Source organism: Mastacembelus armatus, chromosome 20 (assembly GCF_900324485.2).
Source record: "Mastacembelus armatus chromosome 20, fMasArm1.2, whole genome shotgun sequence".
NCBI classification, from domain to species: Eukaryota; Metazoa; Chordata; class Actinopteri; order Synbranchiformes; family Mastacembelidae; genus Mastacembelus; species Mastacembelus armatus.
Genome location: NC_046652.1, coordinates 5866700 through 5886962, shown reverse-complemented (window position 1 = coordinate 5886962; position 20263 = coordinate 5866700). Strand labels below are relative to the sequence as shown.

At 39.9% G+C, this 20263-nt stretch overlaps 1 protein-coding gene across 3 annotated transcripts in view; it reads right to left on the bottom strand.

Annotated features, from left to right (window-relative positions):
- Nucleotides 1-903: 903 nt before the first annotated feature.
- mtrr (5-methyltetrahydrofolate-homocysteine methyltransferase reductase) overlaps nt 904-20263 on the bottom strand; it is a 33458-nt gene continuing 14098 nt past the window's right edge. For all 3 annotated transcript variants that reach the window (XM_026292262.2, XM_026292259.2, XM_026292260.2), the window contains 5 exons: nt 16127-16307; nt 15402-15520; nt 9940-10032; nt 6420-6608; nt 904-2061 (listed from right to left, as the gene is read on the bottom strand). In XM_026292262.2, the coding sequence (XP_026148047.1) occupies nt 1917-2061; nt 6420-6608; nt 9940-10032; nt 15402-15520; nt 16127-16307 (727 nt within the window). In that variant the 3' untranslated portion in view covers nt 904-1916. The remainder of the gene's footprint in view (nt 2062-6419; nt 6609-9939; nt 10033-15401; nt 15521-16126; nt 16308-20263) is intronic.

The window sequence follows — 20263 nt, the reverse complement described above, 5'->3', positions numbered from 1 at the left end:
CAGGCTCTCCGTCTTACAGTTGGGGTCATTTTTTTTTTTTAAATGGAGATGAGGGCATGCTAATAGGGTAGGTAAATAAGGGCAGTTCAGCTCAAAGTGTACTTCATAGTTCTAAAATTAGTCACTAATAATGATCACACTCATGTCACTTTGATGAAACTTTCCTTCTTCTACAGCATGCATTTATCCAACAACAAATTATAGCCTTGCATTGATTGTAGGCTATATGTCATTATGTGCGTGTGTGAGATGAGATTGGTGAAGCTGTTAGGCGCACACAGCATCATTATTTTGATGGTGTCATCCTCTGCTCCTGTGACTTGGTGAAGCAGCAGGACACTGAGAAATGAGGGTGAGGAAGCACAGCCTGGACAAACACAAGGACAGCTCTACCTCTGACAACACTGTATTAAACCAATTATTCACTATCATGGATTGTTTTCTGCGACAGTAAATGTTTTGTTTACGCGGCTCAAAAAAAAAAAAAAAAAAATGTAGTGGATGAGGTGCCATCTACAGCGCAGGCGGTGGACACTGTAAACATGTTTTTCTGCTCCCGCACTACGATAAATAAAGAGACTGCTGTTAGAAGATTTAATTCTGAGAAGCCTCTCTCTGGGGCTCAGCCCTGCATTAAGAAGCCTATTGTGAAAAGCCTTCAATTAGCATGTGTACTCCTTCATCTTCTCACCAAAGTCACCTTGAACAATCAAATTATCTCTAAATTTAAATAAATCAATCACTCCTAAACAATCGGTGTTCATTATCTCCCAAGGAATTTCCACTGTCTCTCCAAAGAACGCCTCCCTTTCTACTGTATACACCCAAGCACTTAAAATACATGAGTTTAAAGTCACCTACAAAAACATGTGTGCACAAATAAAAAAACACTGTAGACAACAATAGCTTATTCTTAAATGTCTTTTAATTGTCGATCACACAAGGCACAGTTGTGTTTGTTTTCACCACAGTTTGGGAGGTTTTAGTGAGTTTCCCCAGACTTAGAAAAGTTGGAGTTCACTATCTCCAAACCTGCACTCTGCTCAGTATGGGCAGACAGACAACCATTTATGTTTTACAAATTGCTCTGTGCACTGAGATAGAAATTCATGCTCACTAACACAGTATAATGATAAGTCTCTAAAATATGTTCATTTCGATGAACATAATTTAAATTTATTTAAAACTTTGGGACAGATACAGTAAAAACCCATCTTCAAAGTGTCTAAAATAGGATAAAAATTATGCTACAGCCACCATATTGTAGGTGAAAATATGATGATTCTATATAATAGTGGAGCAAACCAGTCAAACTGACTTGTTTTCATTCGTATGAAATATAATGATAGCAATTCTAGTGTGTATGACTTCAGATGTAAACCGTGATGCATTTACCTGGCAGTGAGCTGGTTCAAAAATATCTCAGAAAAATAATTTCTTTTATCCTCGAATGGCAATGAACAGTTTACTCTGTGTGCTGTTTAAAAACTACTGACTGCTGTGTTGTTTCCATCTAGGTTGGAGTGATATCCTGCTCTCAGTCTCATCAAAATCACTCCATCACAGCCAACAGAAGTAAAAGCCTTTCCCCAGACAGAACAAAAGGAGGAAGCTTGTCTGCACTAAAAGCATTTTCACACTGCAGGACCAATCTGCAGCACTATTGCCCAGACTAAGGTCATTTCTGTTCAAAAAGCAAAACCCAAGGTGATGTAGTGAACTGATATCCCCTAGGTCAGCATGGTACATTCCATCTTGGTAGCTTTGCGTGGTGAAAACTACCTCTGGGCTTCAGCATCCACAATTTTATGGTTTGAGAGGCTACAGCTGAGAATGCTGTTTTTCTAGGTGTGAAAAAAAAGAAAAGAAAGAAAAGCTCAACAGATGTTCAAACACGCTTATCTCCGTATCTGCTGTCAGCCCCAGATGTCCTGTAAATAGCGCTTCTCCTCCCTCAGCTTTGCTAGTCTCTTCATGGCCTCCAGTTGGTCCACCTGAATCTCTGTTTTGATCATCTCCAACAGGGTGTCATTCACATCTTTAGCCATGTTCTTAGCATCCCTGGAAAAGGCAGAAAATGTATGAATATATTAGGACGAAGGTAGTATAATTAATAAACATGTTTTCAAGACTGTGCTACATGTGTCCAAACACTGTGGCAGGCTGATATTTTGTAAAACCAGTGGGTGCTGCCAGTCTAGCACTGCATCCTGAAATGAAATTGCAAAAATCTCTATCTTGCTGTTGCAGCATTTTGAGGGAGATTTGTCATCCAGCAGTGATATTTTTTGACTGTAAAGTATTCACACTATTTGGATGCTTCAAAAGTCATTTACTCCAAGGTGAGGTAAGCAGCCTGGCAATGATGAGAAAGGATAAACACTAGACAGATACTATACATTTGTTGACACGACTGGTTATATGCCCATGTATCTTTTTTGTCTTTGTACTGGCAGAAACAATGTGCTGTGACAGCAAAGGAGTGTAAATATATGCAATAAATGCTACAAAGCAGGGTAGAGGAGAGCTTGTTACTTGTCCAGGTCTGTCACTAACATCCAGTTTGCCTCTTACACTGTTAAATAAATACTGCTCACACTCCATCAAACACCTGATACTGAGAGGAGACCAAAGGCTGTAGATGAACACTGAATGGGGCTGGGTATGACATAATCTGCAACATTTTATGGCTTTTCTAACCCTGCTCACACTGAAATGTAAAAATCATAAGTAACCAGGTTACTTGTATATACACATATTTATAGCAGAGTGAACTGAACTGAAGACAACTTCAGCCATGAAGCAGATTTCCCCCTCATGCTTCCTGACTACAGTGTGGCGGCTCACACAGAAGAAGGTGAACAGAACATGCATACATGAGTTCATCCTGCATCAAAACAATTCATAGCAAAATAAAAATTGGTATCAGGTTTGCCAGCCATACTATATGTTTACATAAAAACAAACAATCAGGCAACCAGGAAATTAACATGTTATTGATGTCTATGCATTTTGGTAAAGCAGCTATAAATGTTCACTCCTGTACCAGCAGCCATCAAAACTGGCCCACTGGGCTCCATTAAAGCAATGGAGCCTTTGAGAGCAAGTGACCCGCTGAGCCGTAAATGATATAAAGATAGCGATTAGTTTCAGTTTTAGTCAGCAGCAGTGAACAAAGACAGGAGACCAGTGTTTCAGTTTCGGTGACATTTAGCAGGTTAACACACCTTTACAGAGCAGTTCTTAGTTTGTCATTTTGTTAATTCTGATGTTAATAAGTATCTGTTTAAATCCTGTCCAGACCAAAAGCATTCACACTGGCATCCTCTATTGGTATAGATCTGAAGCTCCGAAACTGAGCTATTCATTGGAAAAAGATGATGATGATGAAACTGTCTTGGTTGTGTCACAGGTGTAAAATATCTCTAGCTTACATCAAATGTCCACTGCAGCATTTCACAAGACCTCCCACAGCGTATTCTTTAGCAGCAAGTCATTGACGGTTTTTAGGATCTTTCACTTCCTTTCTCAGCAATCATTTACCTATAAATGAGAAACCCTAAAACTACCTAAAAGCAGCATTTCGGGTGTCTTTTGTTTTTTTTTGGTGGTGACAATATACTAGAAGATATTATATTTTTAAGAATAAGAATTATATTTTTATGTCATATACATTTATCGGCTGAATTTGTACATACAAAGTAATTTCTTTTGCTGACCCCATTAGTTTTGTACACTTTGTATTGCAGATTTGTAACTAAACAGTTTAATATTTATTAGATAAAAGAATGTCCATCAGTCTCCACTCAATAATCCACAATGACGAAATGAAAATTAAAAAAAAAAATTCCAGAATTAGATTTTTTTTTTCTTTTTTTAAATTCAATAAAATTAAAAAATTAAATTGTTAATTTACAAACTCATTCAGATCCTTAAATTATGCCAATTATGGCTTTGAGTATTCCTGGGTAAGTCTCTACGAGCTTTATACACCTGGATTTGTGCAGTTTATCCCATTCTTGCAGTCAGATCCTCTCTAGCTCCGTCAGATTGGATGGGAAGTGTCTGGGAACTGAAATCTTCAGGTCTCTATACAAAATGTTCTGTGGAGTTTAAGTCTGGGCTTTGGCTGGGCCACTCAAGCACAGACAGACGTGTCCCAGAGTCGCTGCAGATTTGTTGTGGCTGTTTGCTTCAGGTCATTGTCATGCTAAAGGGTCAGTTGTCACCCCAGACTCAGGGCATATGCACTCCAAAGCAGGTTTTCTGCAAGCACCTCTCTGTATTTGGCAGAATTTCTCTTTCCATCAGCCCATGCTGTGAGGTGCCCCCACAGCATGCTGCTGCCAACATTGTGTTTCATCATGGATGTGGCATTAGCAGGTGATGAGCAGTACCTGGTGCTCACCAGACACAGTTCTTGGAGCTCTGCCCAAGAGTTTAATTTTTGTCTCAGAGAATGCTCTCTGCATCTTTTAAATACTGTTTGACAAACTCCACTCAGGTTGTCATACAAATTTTAATCCAAATGGCTTCTGTCCAGCCACTCTGCCATAAAAGCCTAAATGACCGATCAGCTGAGATGGCTGTCCTTCCTGTAAGCTCTGTTAGAGTGACCACTGGGTTCTTGGACATCTCCCTGACCGAGTCCTCTGCCTACAAGTGAATGTAAGAATCACTCTCCTGTTTCAGTTACCAGTTTACAACATATGGATGTACAATCTTTAGTCTGAGACAGTGTTTTGCACAACGAAGCATTTCAAGAGACTTCCAAGCAAAATAAAGATTTTATTGAAATTCACACATTAACTGTATTCTTTATGTAAAATTTCCAATTATAAGCTGCCACCAAGTCAGTTAAACTTCAGAGATATCAATCTATTGATCCAGGAAGCACAAGTGATGCACACCTGCTTTGGAGACTAATGAAAGTGACAACAGATGTAATGAAGAGGCAAAAGCAAAACAAGCCCCAAAAAGGGAATGGTTTTACATGTGGCTGGCACAGACCAATGCTCTCCCCTTATCCTTCATGAGTGATTTTTCTGAAGTTTTGTGTTTTGACAATCTTTGTCACTACTGGCAGCATGAGGCAGTACCTGCAGCCCAATCGGGTTTCACAGGTAGCCCAGTTACTCCAAGATGGTACATCCATATGTGCAACTACAAGAAGGTTTGCTGTGTCTGCCAGCAGTTTCAAGAGCATGGAGGAGATATCAGGAGACATTACATCAGGAGGGCTAGACAGGGCTGTAGGAGGACAACAACCAAGCAGCAGGACTGGTATCTCCTGGTATTTGTGCAAAGAGAAACACTGCGAGAGCCCTACAAAATGACCTAAAGCAGGCTACTGGTGTGCATGTTTCTGACCAGACTGTCAGAAACAGACTCCATAAGGGTGGCATGAAGGCCTGACATCCTCTAAGGCTCACAGCCCAGGACTGTGCAAGTTGACTGACACACACTAGATAACACCAGGGTTGGCAGGTCTGCCACTCATGCCTGGTTCTCTTTACAAATGAAAGCAGGTTTACACTGACCACATGTGGCAGGTGTAAAAGAGTCTGTAGATGCCATGGTTAACTTTATGATGCTTGTAAAATCATTGAGCATGACCGGTTTGGTGGTGGGGTCACTGATGGTCTGAGGCTTATCATGGGAGGGAAGCACAGATTTTCACGTCTTAGCCAACGATATCCTGACTGCCTTTGAGGTACTGGAATAAAATCCTTAGAACAACTGTCAGACCAGTTAGTTAGTGTGTTGGAGGTTCCTGGATGACGAAGCACTGGTGTCAAAGGCCCTTACGCTCCCCTGACCTAAATCCAATTGAGCAGCCACTGGACACTATGTCTGACTCCACCAAGTCCCACCACAGCCTGGCCAGGAGCTCACTGATGCCCTGATCCAGGACTGAGACACTATCCAATCTTAGTCATAAGATACTTAGCTGTGTGGATGAACTTGAATGAACCTGTCATTTTAAATTTTCAGATTGATTTTTTTATGTGATTTTGAATACAGCCCTTCATGGGCTGATGATTTTGGTTTCCGTCGACTGTTTTGTCATTTTGTTCTGAACAAATTATGTAGTACCATGTCTGTAAATGTGCATATGTAAAGACTTTCCAAACTCATTCACCTTCATTTTTTTTTTTTGCGATATTTTTACCTTATTTTGGACACAAGATGATCTAATGAAATCAGATCATGAAGAGACCTTGCTGAAAAAGTCTCAGCTAATATAAGCTGCAAATTAAAATGCACTGCAGTCATTTTAGACTCACAGTGGACACTGACACACTGAATAGAGCAGCCAGAATATGACAGAGTCATACCAACCAGGCATTTCGATAAATATAAAACTCAAAAATTCATTTAAAATATTTAGAACACAATTATTTTTACAAATGTCTTACCCACAGACATAAAGGTAACCGTTCTGTTTGAGCAGGATGTCAGTGATGCGTTGGCTGTGAAGCAGCAGGTTGTGCTGGACGTATCTGGGTCGTACTGCTAAAGTAGTGCCCTCCTCCTGGTCATCTCTGGAGAAACACACCTTGAGGTGACTCAAAGTACCGTTGGACTCAAAGCCCTCCAGCTCCTCTCTGGCAAAAAGAGAAGGTATTCAGTGACACATTTCAACATTTAAGGTCACTGTAAAGCTAATTTCCCAGACATTTATTCCTGCAAACTCAAACAGGCTGAAGCTGATTTGTGGAGTGTTTCCAAAGCTAGATTAAGAAGATGTGGAAAAAATGATCATGTGATAGTGAACAGGAGTACAAAAAAAAAAAAAAAAACAAAAAAAAACACACACTTTCATGCATTATATCAAGAGGTATATATGGAAATTGCTAGTGTAATAATATTAAGTATTCAACACATTTTTATACATTCTGTTTATCCTTTGACATCCTAAACTCCCTTCAGATATTTAACAACAGCTTCAATTGCCTTGTAGGACATATAACCTCCAGAACATTTCCTACAAACAAAACACCTGTCATGCTCAATAAAAAACACTGATGGGCAAAAGGTCTTACCAAAACTGTTGCAGACAATTCATTTATCTTGTTTAACAAGAAAAGCACAAAAAAGATACAGATTTCATAAGCAAGGTCATGTCACTGTTGTAAGCATCTTTTTATAATCATTCCTTCCGGCCTTTCAGTTGGATGTAACACTGCTCCCTGTCGGTGATTTGCTTGCCAACTACTCCTTCAGCCTCAGTGTTTTTACAGGGCCTGGGGTGCTATTCGTAGGGAAAGGAGGAGGACAGTGATCAGGGAGTATGGTTTACTGTGGCTCAGACATCTTGTTTAAAGTTAAGCAGTCGGAATGAGCACAAATACACACAGATGCAACCGAACACACACAGAAGCTCATAACAAACCATGGCTCTGGGATCATGTGTGAAGGTCTTTGCCTCAGGGTTCTGTTTTTTGCAGTTGCCTGAACTAAAATAAGGTATTTTTGATAACAAACAGACATTGTGGTGTGAATACTAAATGGAGAGAAGAATATTGTTGTCTTTGTTCGATCTGAACAGTTGCCTATCCTGCAACATTTACCCCGTAACCTTTGCTTAGAGACCATGTCATTAAAGGAATTTCATTGATGTGTAATTATAAACTCTAAACCTAAAGAACATCACGAATAACAAGATGGATGGTAGAGTTTTGTTTGTTTGCAATCCCAGTTATCATGTTATAAACTGACAACCACATGAGTAAAAACTGCTCAACAGTGTCTTCTAAAAACACACAAGTGTGAAGGGCTCCTGAAAGTCAAAACCTGCCAGAACCTGTTTATATAGCAAAACTATGAAACTACCCTTCCAGTCGTGTTTCCTTAACAGTAATCATATCATAAAAAGGCTAAGAAATCAAAGGAGGTTGAGAAGAATAAGAGCATTTGAGGGGAAAAGGGAGGACAAGTTTGATGTGACAAGCTGTCAGATTGGCATTAACCTCTCACAGAAACGTTAAGTGCTTCAGCTGATTGAGGCACGTCACAAGCTTTGTTTTTGCTGGTGGAAAATTCTGAAGGCTGGGCACATCCTGTCTTAACATTTTGCAATATTTCCAAAGCACTTAAGGCACTATATTTATGCAAGTTCAAATTTCAACCCCTACATATGACGTCAGCTAAACTTTTAAATAAAAAAAATAAAAAAATCTTGGACACTGAAAATGCTACAAATTATGGTAAGAGGGTTTCGGCATTTCAAAGCAATGACAGGCATCAAAATGCACTTAATTTTAGAGAAGTCCAACAGAGATGAATGCGGGCAGGCAGTACAGCTGAGGGTATGTTGTTCTCATTCTGTTAACCTATTTAAATTGACGGGTGGCTCATAAAACACAGACTAATCGCTTTGGTCAACACTATGGGGTGTTCATCAGAAGCCCACACCGTGAACAAACGCTGCCTACTACCTGGCTGTGAGCTAGTATTTAACTAAGGGATAGAGGAAGTAAAGGGGAACAAACAACATCCTTTGTGATCTATCCTTCTGTGATTAAGCATGCTAATCCATTCGCACTATTTAATCCTAAAACAGAACTTGATCAGCGCACCAGTAATCAGTACACGCTGACCGCAGATACTTAAAAGAACTGATCGATTAGTATGTTGTCAGCAGAGTAACGGCAAAGCGAACTGATCAGGGCAATGATCTACTCACAGGGTGATGCTGATTTACAGTGCTTCGATAACAGTAGAAATCAGTGAAAAATAAAGTTTAACCAAGCAGGTTCATTCACAGAAAAAAACAGACTGAAAAACTCATAAAAGAAAATTATTAACAAGATAAAAGAAAATTATTAACAAGTGAAAGAAAATTACACCACTTGCAGACATTAAAGTTGATGTTTCAAAATCTCTCCTGGAGATAGGAGGAACACAAAGCAAAAACTCTCCAAGTAATAACAGAAGGATAGTGGTTCAGTAGCACTTAACTGCTTCTGAGTCTAGAAGCAAATCAGATCATCAAATCTGTTTGTATCCCTTACAGAATATAACAACAATGTGTAGCTTTGAAAAACTTCAAAAAAATACGTCAATTTATTTCAAATTGTAAAAACTCAAATATTGCCATTCAAATGCTCAGTATTTGGATACAACAGGCACTTAAACCTGCATTAACTGCTTTTTCTGGCCTAACAATAGCACTGACTCACTGGTTTTTGAAGATAATGTGTCAAACTTGTTGATAAACACTTGCTAATTTACACAAATGCCACAGAGGTCAGTATTAGCATTCATTTGGAGTCAGTTTCTGGCCACCTGACAAATGAAAATCCAATATTCACTCTCCTTTTAGCACCACTAACTTCTACGAGAAATATTAATCAATACTGAGTGACTTCTTTCACATCACACATAGTCACTTGATTCAATGTTCATTTAAAAATCATGTACCTGAACATTTGGTACATTACCCTTTATCCATTAAACCAAGTTCAAAGACAAAATATGTAATATTTGTTAAGACTTTAATAAATTTAAATATTTTAACACATTCAAACTTGATCAAAAACACAACTATAACAATGAGTGCCACAACCACCTAATAACCTCAGTGCAGCTTCCTGCCTTCAGTCACATTACATGTTCTGGTATTCCTGTCCATTATCATTCATGGCAAAAGAACATATGGGCCTGGCGAATAGAACAACACAAGAAGCTAAGTGCTTAAAAGTGTCCACAATACGCAGTAGAAGTGAACAAAGAGTACAAAGTGTACAGACAGGACTCACAGACACACTTACAGTTCATTAGGCAGGTTGCACATATCCATATTTGAAATATACAGTAGCAGACCAGTATATTTGACTCACAAGAACTTACGGAAATAACGTATAAAAGGTGTAAATAAATAAGTGTATTGGATCTGTGAATACCCACCAAATTGAAAAGAGAAACACGACTCACCTGAACAGGTAGTCTCTGTCTCTGTGGCGACAACCAAAGAATAACCAGGTCTCGCCAAATCCAGCCTCGGGGTTCTCCTGCCTCTCCTTCTCTCTGAAAGTCAAACAACGGTTGTTGGTGGTCAATCAATACTAACAGACGACCAGACCAGATGGAGGAGAGGGAGTCCTTCCTCACAGCAGAGGTTAAAGAAGAGTAGTGACACCATTAAGCACTGTCTGCTGTAATAGTACAATGAGCACCGCAACTGCCTAATGCACGGAAACAACTGTGCATGCTGCAGTGAGGACATTATATGTATTATTAAATTTCACCCAAACAGAAGGATAGAGCCCATAACTATAAACAGTTACTAAAAATGAACCTCGGGTTACTGCTTTGTGTGTGGGTGTGTTACTTGTACATTTGTGTCCAACTGTGCTTGAGTGAAAAAAAACTGCTTAGGCTAAAGCGATTTCTCTTGTGGTTTGGGAATTTGGCAAAGCTCCCAGGATCCTTTGCAGGCAATGGCAAGGCAGTGGCACAAAGCGCTTCTGAGGATGCCTGTATCTGTGCTGCACACCTGCTGCAAAGGTGTCAGCTCTCTCAGAGATAACAACAGTTGACCCCCCCAACCTTTCGTGATGCCATCAGTCAGTTGACTTTCTACAGAACACAGCATTATCTGTTACTCCAGTCTTGAGGGAGAGAGTGAGGGAGAGAAAAGGGAGTGGGGTGTTGAAGTGACCAACCACAACAAGGAAGGATACCACAGACAGCAATTGAGACCGAGCTGTTAGTGCTGTGCTGCTGCTACACTCCAAGGAAAAAGCGATGCTTTCTCAAAAACCCATCCTTTTCTATTTACCAATAAAATACATCATGCTTTGTCTATTTTCACCAGTTGCAAAAGGACAATACCAGCAAACGCTTACGCTTGACAGGGTTGTATAGTGCAGAAAAAGTAGGTGATACTGCACTGATTTTGTGCTGAAATGATCAGTAGATTTATTGATTAGCACAAGTGATTGCTTTGAATTATAATAGGAGTCATATGTTTTTCAACAAAAAGGTTCCACCTCTAGTTTAAAACTCTCAAAATTAGATCAACTCTATGAAAATGTGCAAATATATTTCATTTCAAAAGTTGCTGCTGGATACAACTCTCCCACTTCCCCATAAGTCCATTGTATGTGCACTATAAGATTTGAGTCTCAACATCACACCTTATGTAAGCACCATATTGAGTCAGTGACTGGCTTCCAAAAATGTCAATTTCATCTTTCACATGCACACCTTAACTCAAGGTGAGCATCAAGAAAATTCAGCAGACGCACTCCCAACATCCAAATAGAATAACAGTGTGCAAGAAACTGATTACATTGTTGCTTAAAATTTAAATAGCTGGATCAAAAGTTATACATTTGAGGTGACACACTGAACCATGCACTTATGCCAGGGTTCTACACTGTGGCTCACGAGGTTCAGATTTCAATTTCACTTTTTGCCTGAACCAAAAACTTAGCAACTTCAGATTCTGTAATAGTTTTGTTGTCAGTGCAGCACTGTCAAATATAGCTGGTTAATTGCATACAATTTCCACTTGTCTAGCTCAAACAGGAGTATGGCACTTGTACTTTAATGACTGCCAACATATTGTCAACTTCCTATTCACTCACTGTTAGTGAGTGGTGCTGGAGTTGTTGCGCAGAGAGGGCTACTAGGGAGTACTTCTGCAGACAGCAGTGTTGTAGTCACATTTCTCTGTGCTGGGTTTTGCAATAGGCTGGAAGTGGACTTCAGTCAGAAGGATGACCCACCTCTCTGCAGTGAAAGTGGTCACTATTCCTCTCTCTTGCAGGAAATCGCACAGGCCTTTTGGTATAACTGTGGTGGTTCCTCTCAACATCCTCCATAGGAACTCTCTGTGGATATCCCCAGTGAATTAAGTACAGCAGTAGACCTCATGCCCTCACTCAAGGCATTGTGTCTATACCAGGAACAGGCCTGACAGAAACAGTAACAACAAAGGAGTAGAGAGCCAAGAACCCTACCATCTTCTCGGAAAATTCTCTTCCCTCTGACCCCATCCATCCACAGACTCTGACCTACACATTCATCACTTTCCAGCTTCATATTCAGCACTTTATTTGGACCCTGCTCTGCAAAATAAGAACACTTCCCCTGGTGCACACAGGTGTAACACAGAACCTCGACTCAACTTGCTTAAACCCTGGTGCTTTACTGATTAATCTGTTGTGCTGTTGATTTGACCTTTTAATTTCAGCTGTCTTTAGGTCTTTAGTTCTGCATCGTATCCAAAATAGAGCTGAAATCTCCTACTCATTGATTCACTCACCACAACTGCTCATTCCCCATTTCAATTTTGGTGTGTCTTTGTTGTGTGTTAGTTGTATTGTTTTGTATATGACAGAAGATGCCTCACCAACTCTACTCTATTCTACTTAAATAATGAACAGCATTGCAGAGCCCCAATAATCAGTCTCAATGAAAAAATGAAAACACATGCAAAAGTGTGACTGTGAATATTAAAACTACATTTTGTTCTCTTTTAGTTAACCAGTTAATAAAAATGCTTTGCAGAAGTTTGCTTAAAGTTAGTTTCTGTGAATGGGGACTGGTAACAGAGTTGCCTGGCTTACTTGATCCGAACTCTCAGACCCCATCCATTAGCATCCTGGACGAGATTCTTCTGATCTGCAAACAGCCTCAAGTAAACTCATTTTAGTGGGCTCCTCTCACTTCTCTCACTGCCAGCCCTAAAGGGATCAATACCAATATGAAAAACCTGGATTCCATTCTTACCCCACCGGCGCCTTCCCTTGAATACAAATCACATCACTTCACATATCCACACTATAACAGCCTGCAATACAATCCCGGGGGGAAGGCAGCATCTACAGAGAACTCCATTTGGGGTCAAAATCAGAAGCAGTTGCCTTTCAACGGCATTCAAATGATCAGCAGGAGGGGAAACTGCAGGGGAAGCTGAGGTGAAGACTTGGTAAACATCACAATTATATTGTTCACCTGTTTTCTTTGCAGATACATGCAATGGTACTGAGTTGCTATTTAGGCAATGTCAATGTGGGGGGAAAAAAATCTTAAATACAAAAACAACTTGAGGCATAATTACTAAAATTACAAAATTGCTAAAATTATATAGATTCAAAATGTTGAGTTCAAAATGTTTTTATAGTGCAGGACACTGGAGAGCAGCAAGATGCTGTAGCCTGATCGTCTGTCAGGTGAGACCTATTAATGAAAGGTCCAAATATGTTTAGACAGACTTTAGACTTTACTACAGGTTGTCATATTGAATGTTCCAAGTATGCCTACTGTCATATCTAAGAATGAAACCGAAAAGAAGCTTGTTAGAGCTGTTACAGAGATTAAGCCTAACCACTCAGTTAAAATACAATATTTGCTTTACTGTCCGTTGTCCAAACTAAACAAAAAGACGCTGAAAGGCACATTCTCCATAAAATCCTAAACTACAGCAATCAATACCAGACAAGTGGGGCCTTATTAAAATCTCCTAGTACCACCAAGTGAGCCTCTGACCTTTAGAGACTTGTCTTCTACTTGTTACTAGTGCTACAAACTCATACAAAGTACTTTCAAAAACAACCATCGATTAACAGCAGGGGTAGAAACAGGGAGAGGTAGCAAGATCGAAGTGTCCCCATGGTGTTTTGCTGCTAACAGGACCCTACTCAGGCCTTGAGGCAGATATGGCATCCCGTTGACAAACTGGTGATTGTTATCTCCTATCAGTGTGCTGCATCAGCTGCCAAGGCTTTGTTTGGAATCTCAAGGTGGATTCTGTACAATGCCACTAGCCATGACAGGTTTTCACAATCATCCACTAGCAGAAGAAAGGATGAGAGGCACAGAGAAGAAGAAGGGAGTGAGGTAGACCTGATGAATCTGTTCATATGACAAGGACAAGCCTCTTGAAATTAAAAATAAAAAGATAACTGAAATATAATTAAATAAATTGATTGATTGAAATGTTGAAATAAGAAAAAAAAAAACCACTGATCTTACAAGGATGCGTTTGATGAGGCCTTGCAGTTATGAAACAAAGCCTTCAAAATCAATCAAGGTCTGATTGGTTTATCTGCAACGACAATCAGTCTTGCAAGGACAGGCTAATAAATGTGTATTTTACTATCTTGGACGTTAGAGGTAAGCTATGTTTGGCTAATGCTGTAAGGATCTAAGTATGTCTGATTGGGTCATATCATTGCCTTCCACCACAGTAGTGCCCCTCTGGCTCAACCAGGATCAAGAATAGGAATCTGTCTGCAAATGGTGTGACCAGGTCAGTCTGAAAACATGCACTATCTTCTGCATCCCAACGGCACAAACACCTCTCACCCAATATGACCGCTCATCCTGCCTAGAATCTGCCGCAGACAACCCACCATCACTCTATTCCTGTGTAACCTCTCCAAGCAATTATCCACTGACATCACCCAACACAACTGAGGAGACATTGGGGGGAATTTACAGAGAACTGGCGTTGACTGGGGCACAGCCTTGTTTATACAAAGCCACCCAAGAGTTAGACATGGCAGTCTGACTAAGAAGGCTTACTCTGCTTTCTGAAGTTATGGTGGTTATGGGCCAGGTTGAACACAGAGCCATCAGCCAGGATTGAGAAGCTGCAGTCACATTAAATCCTTCTGACAGATCCTACTCTGAAATCTTAAATTATCCATTAATTCAGAATCTCAAAAATTAAACAAAATGCCAGGTTTTCTACATAATTATTGCAGTCCTTCAGAATTTAGACAGTGATGGTTAAACAAGCTGGAGAGAACTACTGCATACAGAACTAGCACTGGCAATTACAAGCAATGATTTACTCCAGCAATGTGGCCACCACCTTGGACTTTTTACTTTGGAATCAATAGTGCTTTCACTCCTTGCTGTTCCCTACAGACCAAGTCATGAATGTGTGCATTGGAGAGGGTCTAATTTATTCCTGAAGAGAGTGAAACATCTGAAATAATCCCTGACGTGATCACATCGTTTGCCACAAAATTTATTATGCCTTACAAGATGAACATGAGTGGGACTTTTATGGGCTTTGAACAGGGTCTTGGTTAGGGTGGCTGCAGATTACTTGAAAATATGCATAGATGATGTGCGCTTAACATCACTTCAACACTGTGAATATTCATTATGGGGTCCAAGAATTTTAGATGTAATAATCCATCGCACACACCACACCAATCAGCACATAACATGCACGTTTCAGATGCTTGACATGAACATTTGATTGACCTACTTCACAACTGTATAATGTGTAAAAATGGCATAGGATCAAATACATTTGGAAAGGCACTTCTTTCTTCTTGACAGAGCCATTTGCTCAACACAAACCATGTATCTCTTGCATGATAAAAATGTTACTTGCAATTGTGCATAAAGCAGTATTACATTTTCTATACCTTTGCTGGAGGAAGCCAATGAACGGAGCAACTCCTGTGCCTGGTCCAACCATTACGAAGGGCACTGACAGGTCAGCTGGTGGTCGAAAGGAGCAGTTGGCTCTCAAACTCATATAGATCTAGGATCAGAAGCCATTACAAAACATTTAAAACAAAAAGGAGTAATTACCAACAATGCTGAGCAGCCATTGTGGGCCTACAAATCTATTAATTGATCTATTTAATATTCTAAAGACATACTAATGAGAAAACTCGACTTCAACTGGAATCCAGAGTCCATAGTAAAGAAGATTTACTTGCTTTATTTCAATTAATTTTTTAATTAACACACACATCCCAGCCAAAATCTTTGTTTTTAGTGTTTCACACATTAAAATAGATCCTTCTAAAATGTGTAATAGAGACAGCCTGAATCCCTAATGCCAGACACAGAACAATTTTCTGAAAGTCTGCCTTCTCATTTACTCAAGATCCTCTTCAGCTGTAAAGTAAGAAAGGGAGTCTATCTTGCTTTTTTTGTTTTTTCAAATAGGGAAACTGCAACAGAGCCTAGCCTGTAGAAGTACATGTATTTTTTATTCCTATAAATGTGGAGATATATTTATTACAGCACTGTGAGTATTTGTACTCACAAATTTTAACACTTACAAATACATGCCAAGGCCAAGAGACCACAAATTTGCACATTCTAGTTTCACCCATTTATTTCCCACTGTACTCATTACCTTTGGCAGAGCTGGGCTGCTGGACGATTCGGCCTTTCTAGGGAAAACCAGGCTAGGATTGATGAGGTCAAAGAGCCAGCCGGTACACAAGCCTCGGCTCCCCGCAGGCCGCCCAGAGCATGCTGCTAACTGTACCACGTTGAAGACAAAATGCAGCTTTCCTGGGTGCCTAAGATGTGAGCTATAGAGATGGGACCACAGAGAGTTATAGATGGAGAAAGACAGAGACAGGGAAACAACAATGTGCAAGAGTGTGCACAAGGCATATAGACAGTGACAAGCAGAGAGGCAGAGAGATATACAGAGATGAAGGGAAATGAGTAAAATTCAGAGAAACAGAGGGAGAACAGAGGGGTACAAAAAGGTGCAGATATTATGAGGGAGCATAAATTCTCTAGACTAGACAATACTCTTACAAATGATTCATAAGAGATCACTTATAGAAAAATATATAGTTAAACAACAGCTGATAAACGTAACAGAGTTACAGAGAGGTTTAACACAATGGCAACCTCAAATATGGACCTAGCCTTGAAATGTGACAAACTGATTTACAGCAATGGTTTCAAACTTTTTTGTCTGATGTTTCCCCACAGCCCTGTCAAGTGATCCTCAACTACTGCTTCATCAAGTCCTGGCATGTTCTGAAGAGATTATTTTAGTTTCATTTTAAACTGGATGTTGATAATAATAATATCATCACCATAATAATCTGCATTTTTTGGTATCTTATAAAACATCAAATTACACCTTACAAAACAAAAAAGACGATAATTAAACGAGGCTAGAATAACATGACAACTGAACCATTACAAAAGTGTTAATTTATATAGATGTGTTTAAATCTGTTATTTGACAAGTAAAAACAGTCCAGCTCATGGATTTGTAACAGTATTGAGTCTGCAGGAGCTCAGGAGCTGCAGAGCAGAGCGAGACATCAGAGCAGCTGAGGAGGTTGATAAAACACAGGAAGAATGAGCACATAGAAGGTCAGAAAAGTATGGGGGACCGATTATAGAAGACTGAAGTTAATAAACAGCATCTTATCACTTAGTGATAAGATCCTTGTAGCAGAGGTTTGTATGAGTATATAACACAATTATGTAAAAATTAAGAATTTTACAACCCAATCACTTTTTTTTTTTTTTTTTTTTTTTTTAAAATCAATGGAATTGTTATTGTTTAGATTGGTTCAAGTTTAACTTTTTGTGGCTACCACTTGGAGTGACCAAGTTCAACCATTCATCCATTACTTTATGAACAAACCTAGATAGATAGACAGATAGACAGACAGATAGACAGATAGACAGATAGACAGATAGACAGATAGACAGATAGATAGATAGATAGATATGCTAAGAGAGGAAAAAATAACTTTTGTCTGTCTAGCTTTAATAAAACTGCCTCTCCTTTCTCTCAGTTCAAATCTTCTCTGCAAGCTGAAGCACTCCCTTGCTTTCTCATCCCTCACTCTCCTGTTACTGTGGGCCACTGGAGACCTCTATTGACCACAGCATCAATAATGCAGGTCTCTAATGTCTCTGCACCATCTGATAAACTACAGCTACCATCTCTCCTGTCTGCACCCTGTGTCTGTACAAACACACACACAAGCAGTTGAGTGAGGAACTAATTAGAAGAGCTGAGAAGTTTTGACATTGTGTTAGATGCCACTTTTCCACATGAGCTTTAAAGCAAACCTAATAGACACCAGTTTAACAATGAAAGCAAATCAATGGAAGGCAAAGTGGGGCAAAAAGTAGGAACACTCTGGCCTATTTAAATTAAGCACAACTAGCTAAAGGCTACACAGTATTTACAGTCCATTCATTTCTGCAGTTTTTCCTATCACTGAGCTTGTAAGAGAATTACTTCTATAAATATCTATCAAAACAAAAGCACACATAACACTGTCCACAATGGACTGTCAAAGCAAATCCATAAAACCTAGAGAGATATACAGACTGAGATACATGTACACTCAATGCTGATAAATACCCCCAGAGCATGCTTCACCAGACGGATGGTATTAGCAGGTGATGAGCAGTGCCTGGTGTTCACCCGACATAGTGCTTTGAGTTCTGCTCAGAGAGACCAATTTTTGTCTGATCAGACCAGAAAAACATTTTCCTCATTATTTTTCAGATATGACCCTGAGAGGGAAGACAATCAGTCGGGAGTAAAGACAGTTCATAATAGACGTTCACAAATCCTCGCAAGAGACCAGAAAATTGTAATATATTTTTAAAAATCTAGCTTTTATGATATGATAAGTTGCATAATAATCCAGGCAACAGCACCCCCTCCTTGAGTCCAGAAAACTTCAAGTAGGAAATAAACTGTTGCAACAAGATTTGGTCAAACTATGAATACAGGTGCAAGAGTTGATGTATAGGCTAGACTTACAGTGGGTATGGAAAGTATTCAGACCCCTTTAAATTTTTCACTCTTTGTGTCATTGCAGCCATTTGCCAAAATCAAAAAAGTTCATTTTATTTCTCATTAATGTACACTCAGCACCCCATCTTGACAGAAAAAAACAGAAATGTAGAAATTTTTGCAAATTTATTAAAAAAGAAAAACAGAAATATCACATGGTCATAAGTATTCAGACCTTTTGCAGTGACACTCATATTTAACTCACATGCTGTCCATTTCTTCTGATCCTCCTTGAGATGGTTCTGCTCCTTCATTGGAGTCCAGCTGTGTTTAATTAAACTCATTGGACTTGATTAGGAAAGGCACACACCTGTCTATATAAGACCTTACAGCTCACAGTGCATGTCAGAGCAAATGAGAATCATGAGGTTGAAGGAACTGCCCAAGGAGCTCAGAGACAGAATTGTGGCAAGGCACAGATCTGGCCAAGGTTACAAAAGAATTTCTGCAGCACTCAAGGTTCCTAAGAGCACAGTGGCCTCCATAATCCTCAATGGAAAAAGTTTGGGACGACCAGAACTCTTCCTAGACCTGGCCGTCCAGCCAAACTGAGCAATCGTGGGAGAAGAGCCTTGGTGAGAGAGGTAAAGAAGAACCCAAAGATCACTGTGGCTGAGCTCCAGAGATGCAGTAGGGAGATGGGAGAAAGTTCCACAAAGTCAACTATCACTGCAGCCCTCCACCAGTCGGGGCTTTATGGCAGAGTGGCCCGACGGAAGCCTCTCCTCAGTGCAAGACACATGAAAGCCCGCATAGAGTTTGCCAAAAAACACATGAAGGACTCCCAGACTATGAGAAATAAGATTCTCTGGTCTGATGAGACCAAGATTGAACTTTTTGGCGTTAATTCTAAGCGGTATGTGTGGAGAAAACCAGGCACTGCTCATCACCTGCCCAATACAATCCCTACAGTGAAACATGGTGGTGGGAGCATCATGTTGTGGGGGTGTTTTTCAGCTGCAGGGACAGGGCGACTGGTTGCAATTGAAGGAAAGATGAATGCGGCCAAGTACAGAGATATCCTGGAAGAAAACCTCTTCCAGAGTGCTCAGGACCTCAGACTGGGCCGAAGGCTCATCTTTCAACAGGACAATGACCCTAAGCACACAGCTAAAATAACAAAGGAGTGGCTTCGGAACAACTCTGTGACCATTCTTGACTGGCCCAGCCAGAGACCTGACCTAAACCCAATTGAGCTTCTCTGGAGAGACCTGAAAATGGCTGTCCACCAACGTTCACCATCCAACCTGACAGAACTGGAGAGGATCTGCAAGGAAGAATGGCAGAGGATCCCCAAATCCAGGTGTGAAAAACTTGTTGCATCATTCCCAAGAAGACTCATGGCTGTATTAGCTCAAAAGGGTGCTTCTACTCAATACTGAGCACAGGGTCTGAATACTTATGACCATGTGATATTTCAGTTTTTCTTTTTTAATAAATTTGCAAAAATTTCTACATTTCTGTTTTTTTCTGTCAAGATGGGGTGCTGAGTGTACATTAATGAGAAATAAAATGAACTTTTTTGATTTTGGCAAATGGCTGCAATGACACAAAGAGTGAAAAATTTAAAGGGGTCTGAATACTTTCCGTACCCACTGTAGATTGTAATCCTGGAAGGGCAGAATGACTCTTTCTCACCCCAAGAGGATCGATGAAAGTCCATCTACAATCCTGAGGGTCTAGATGACTTTTGCTGAT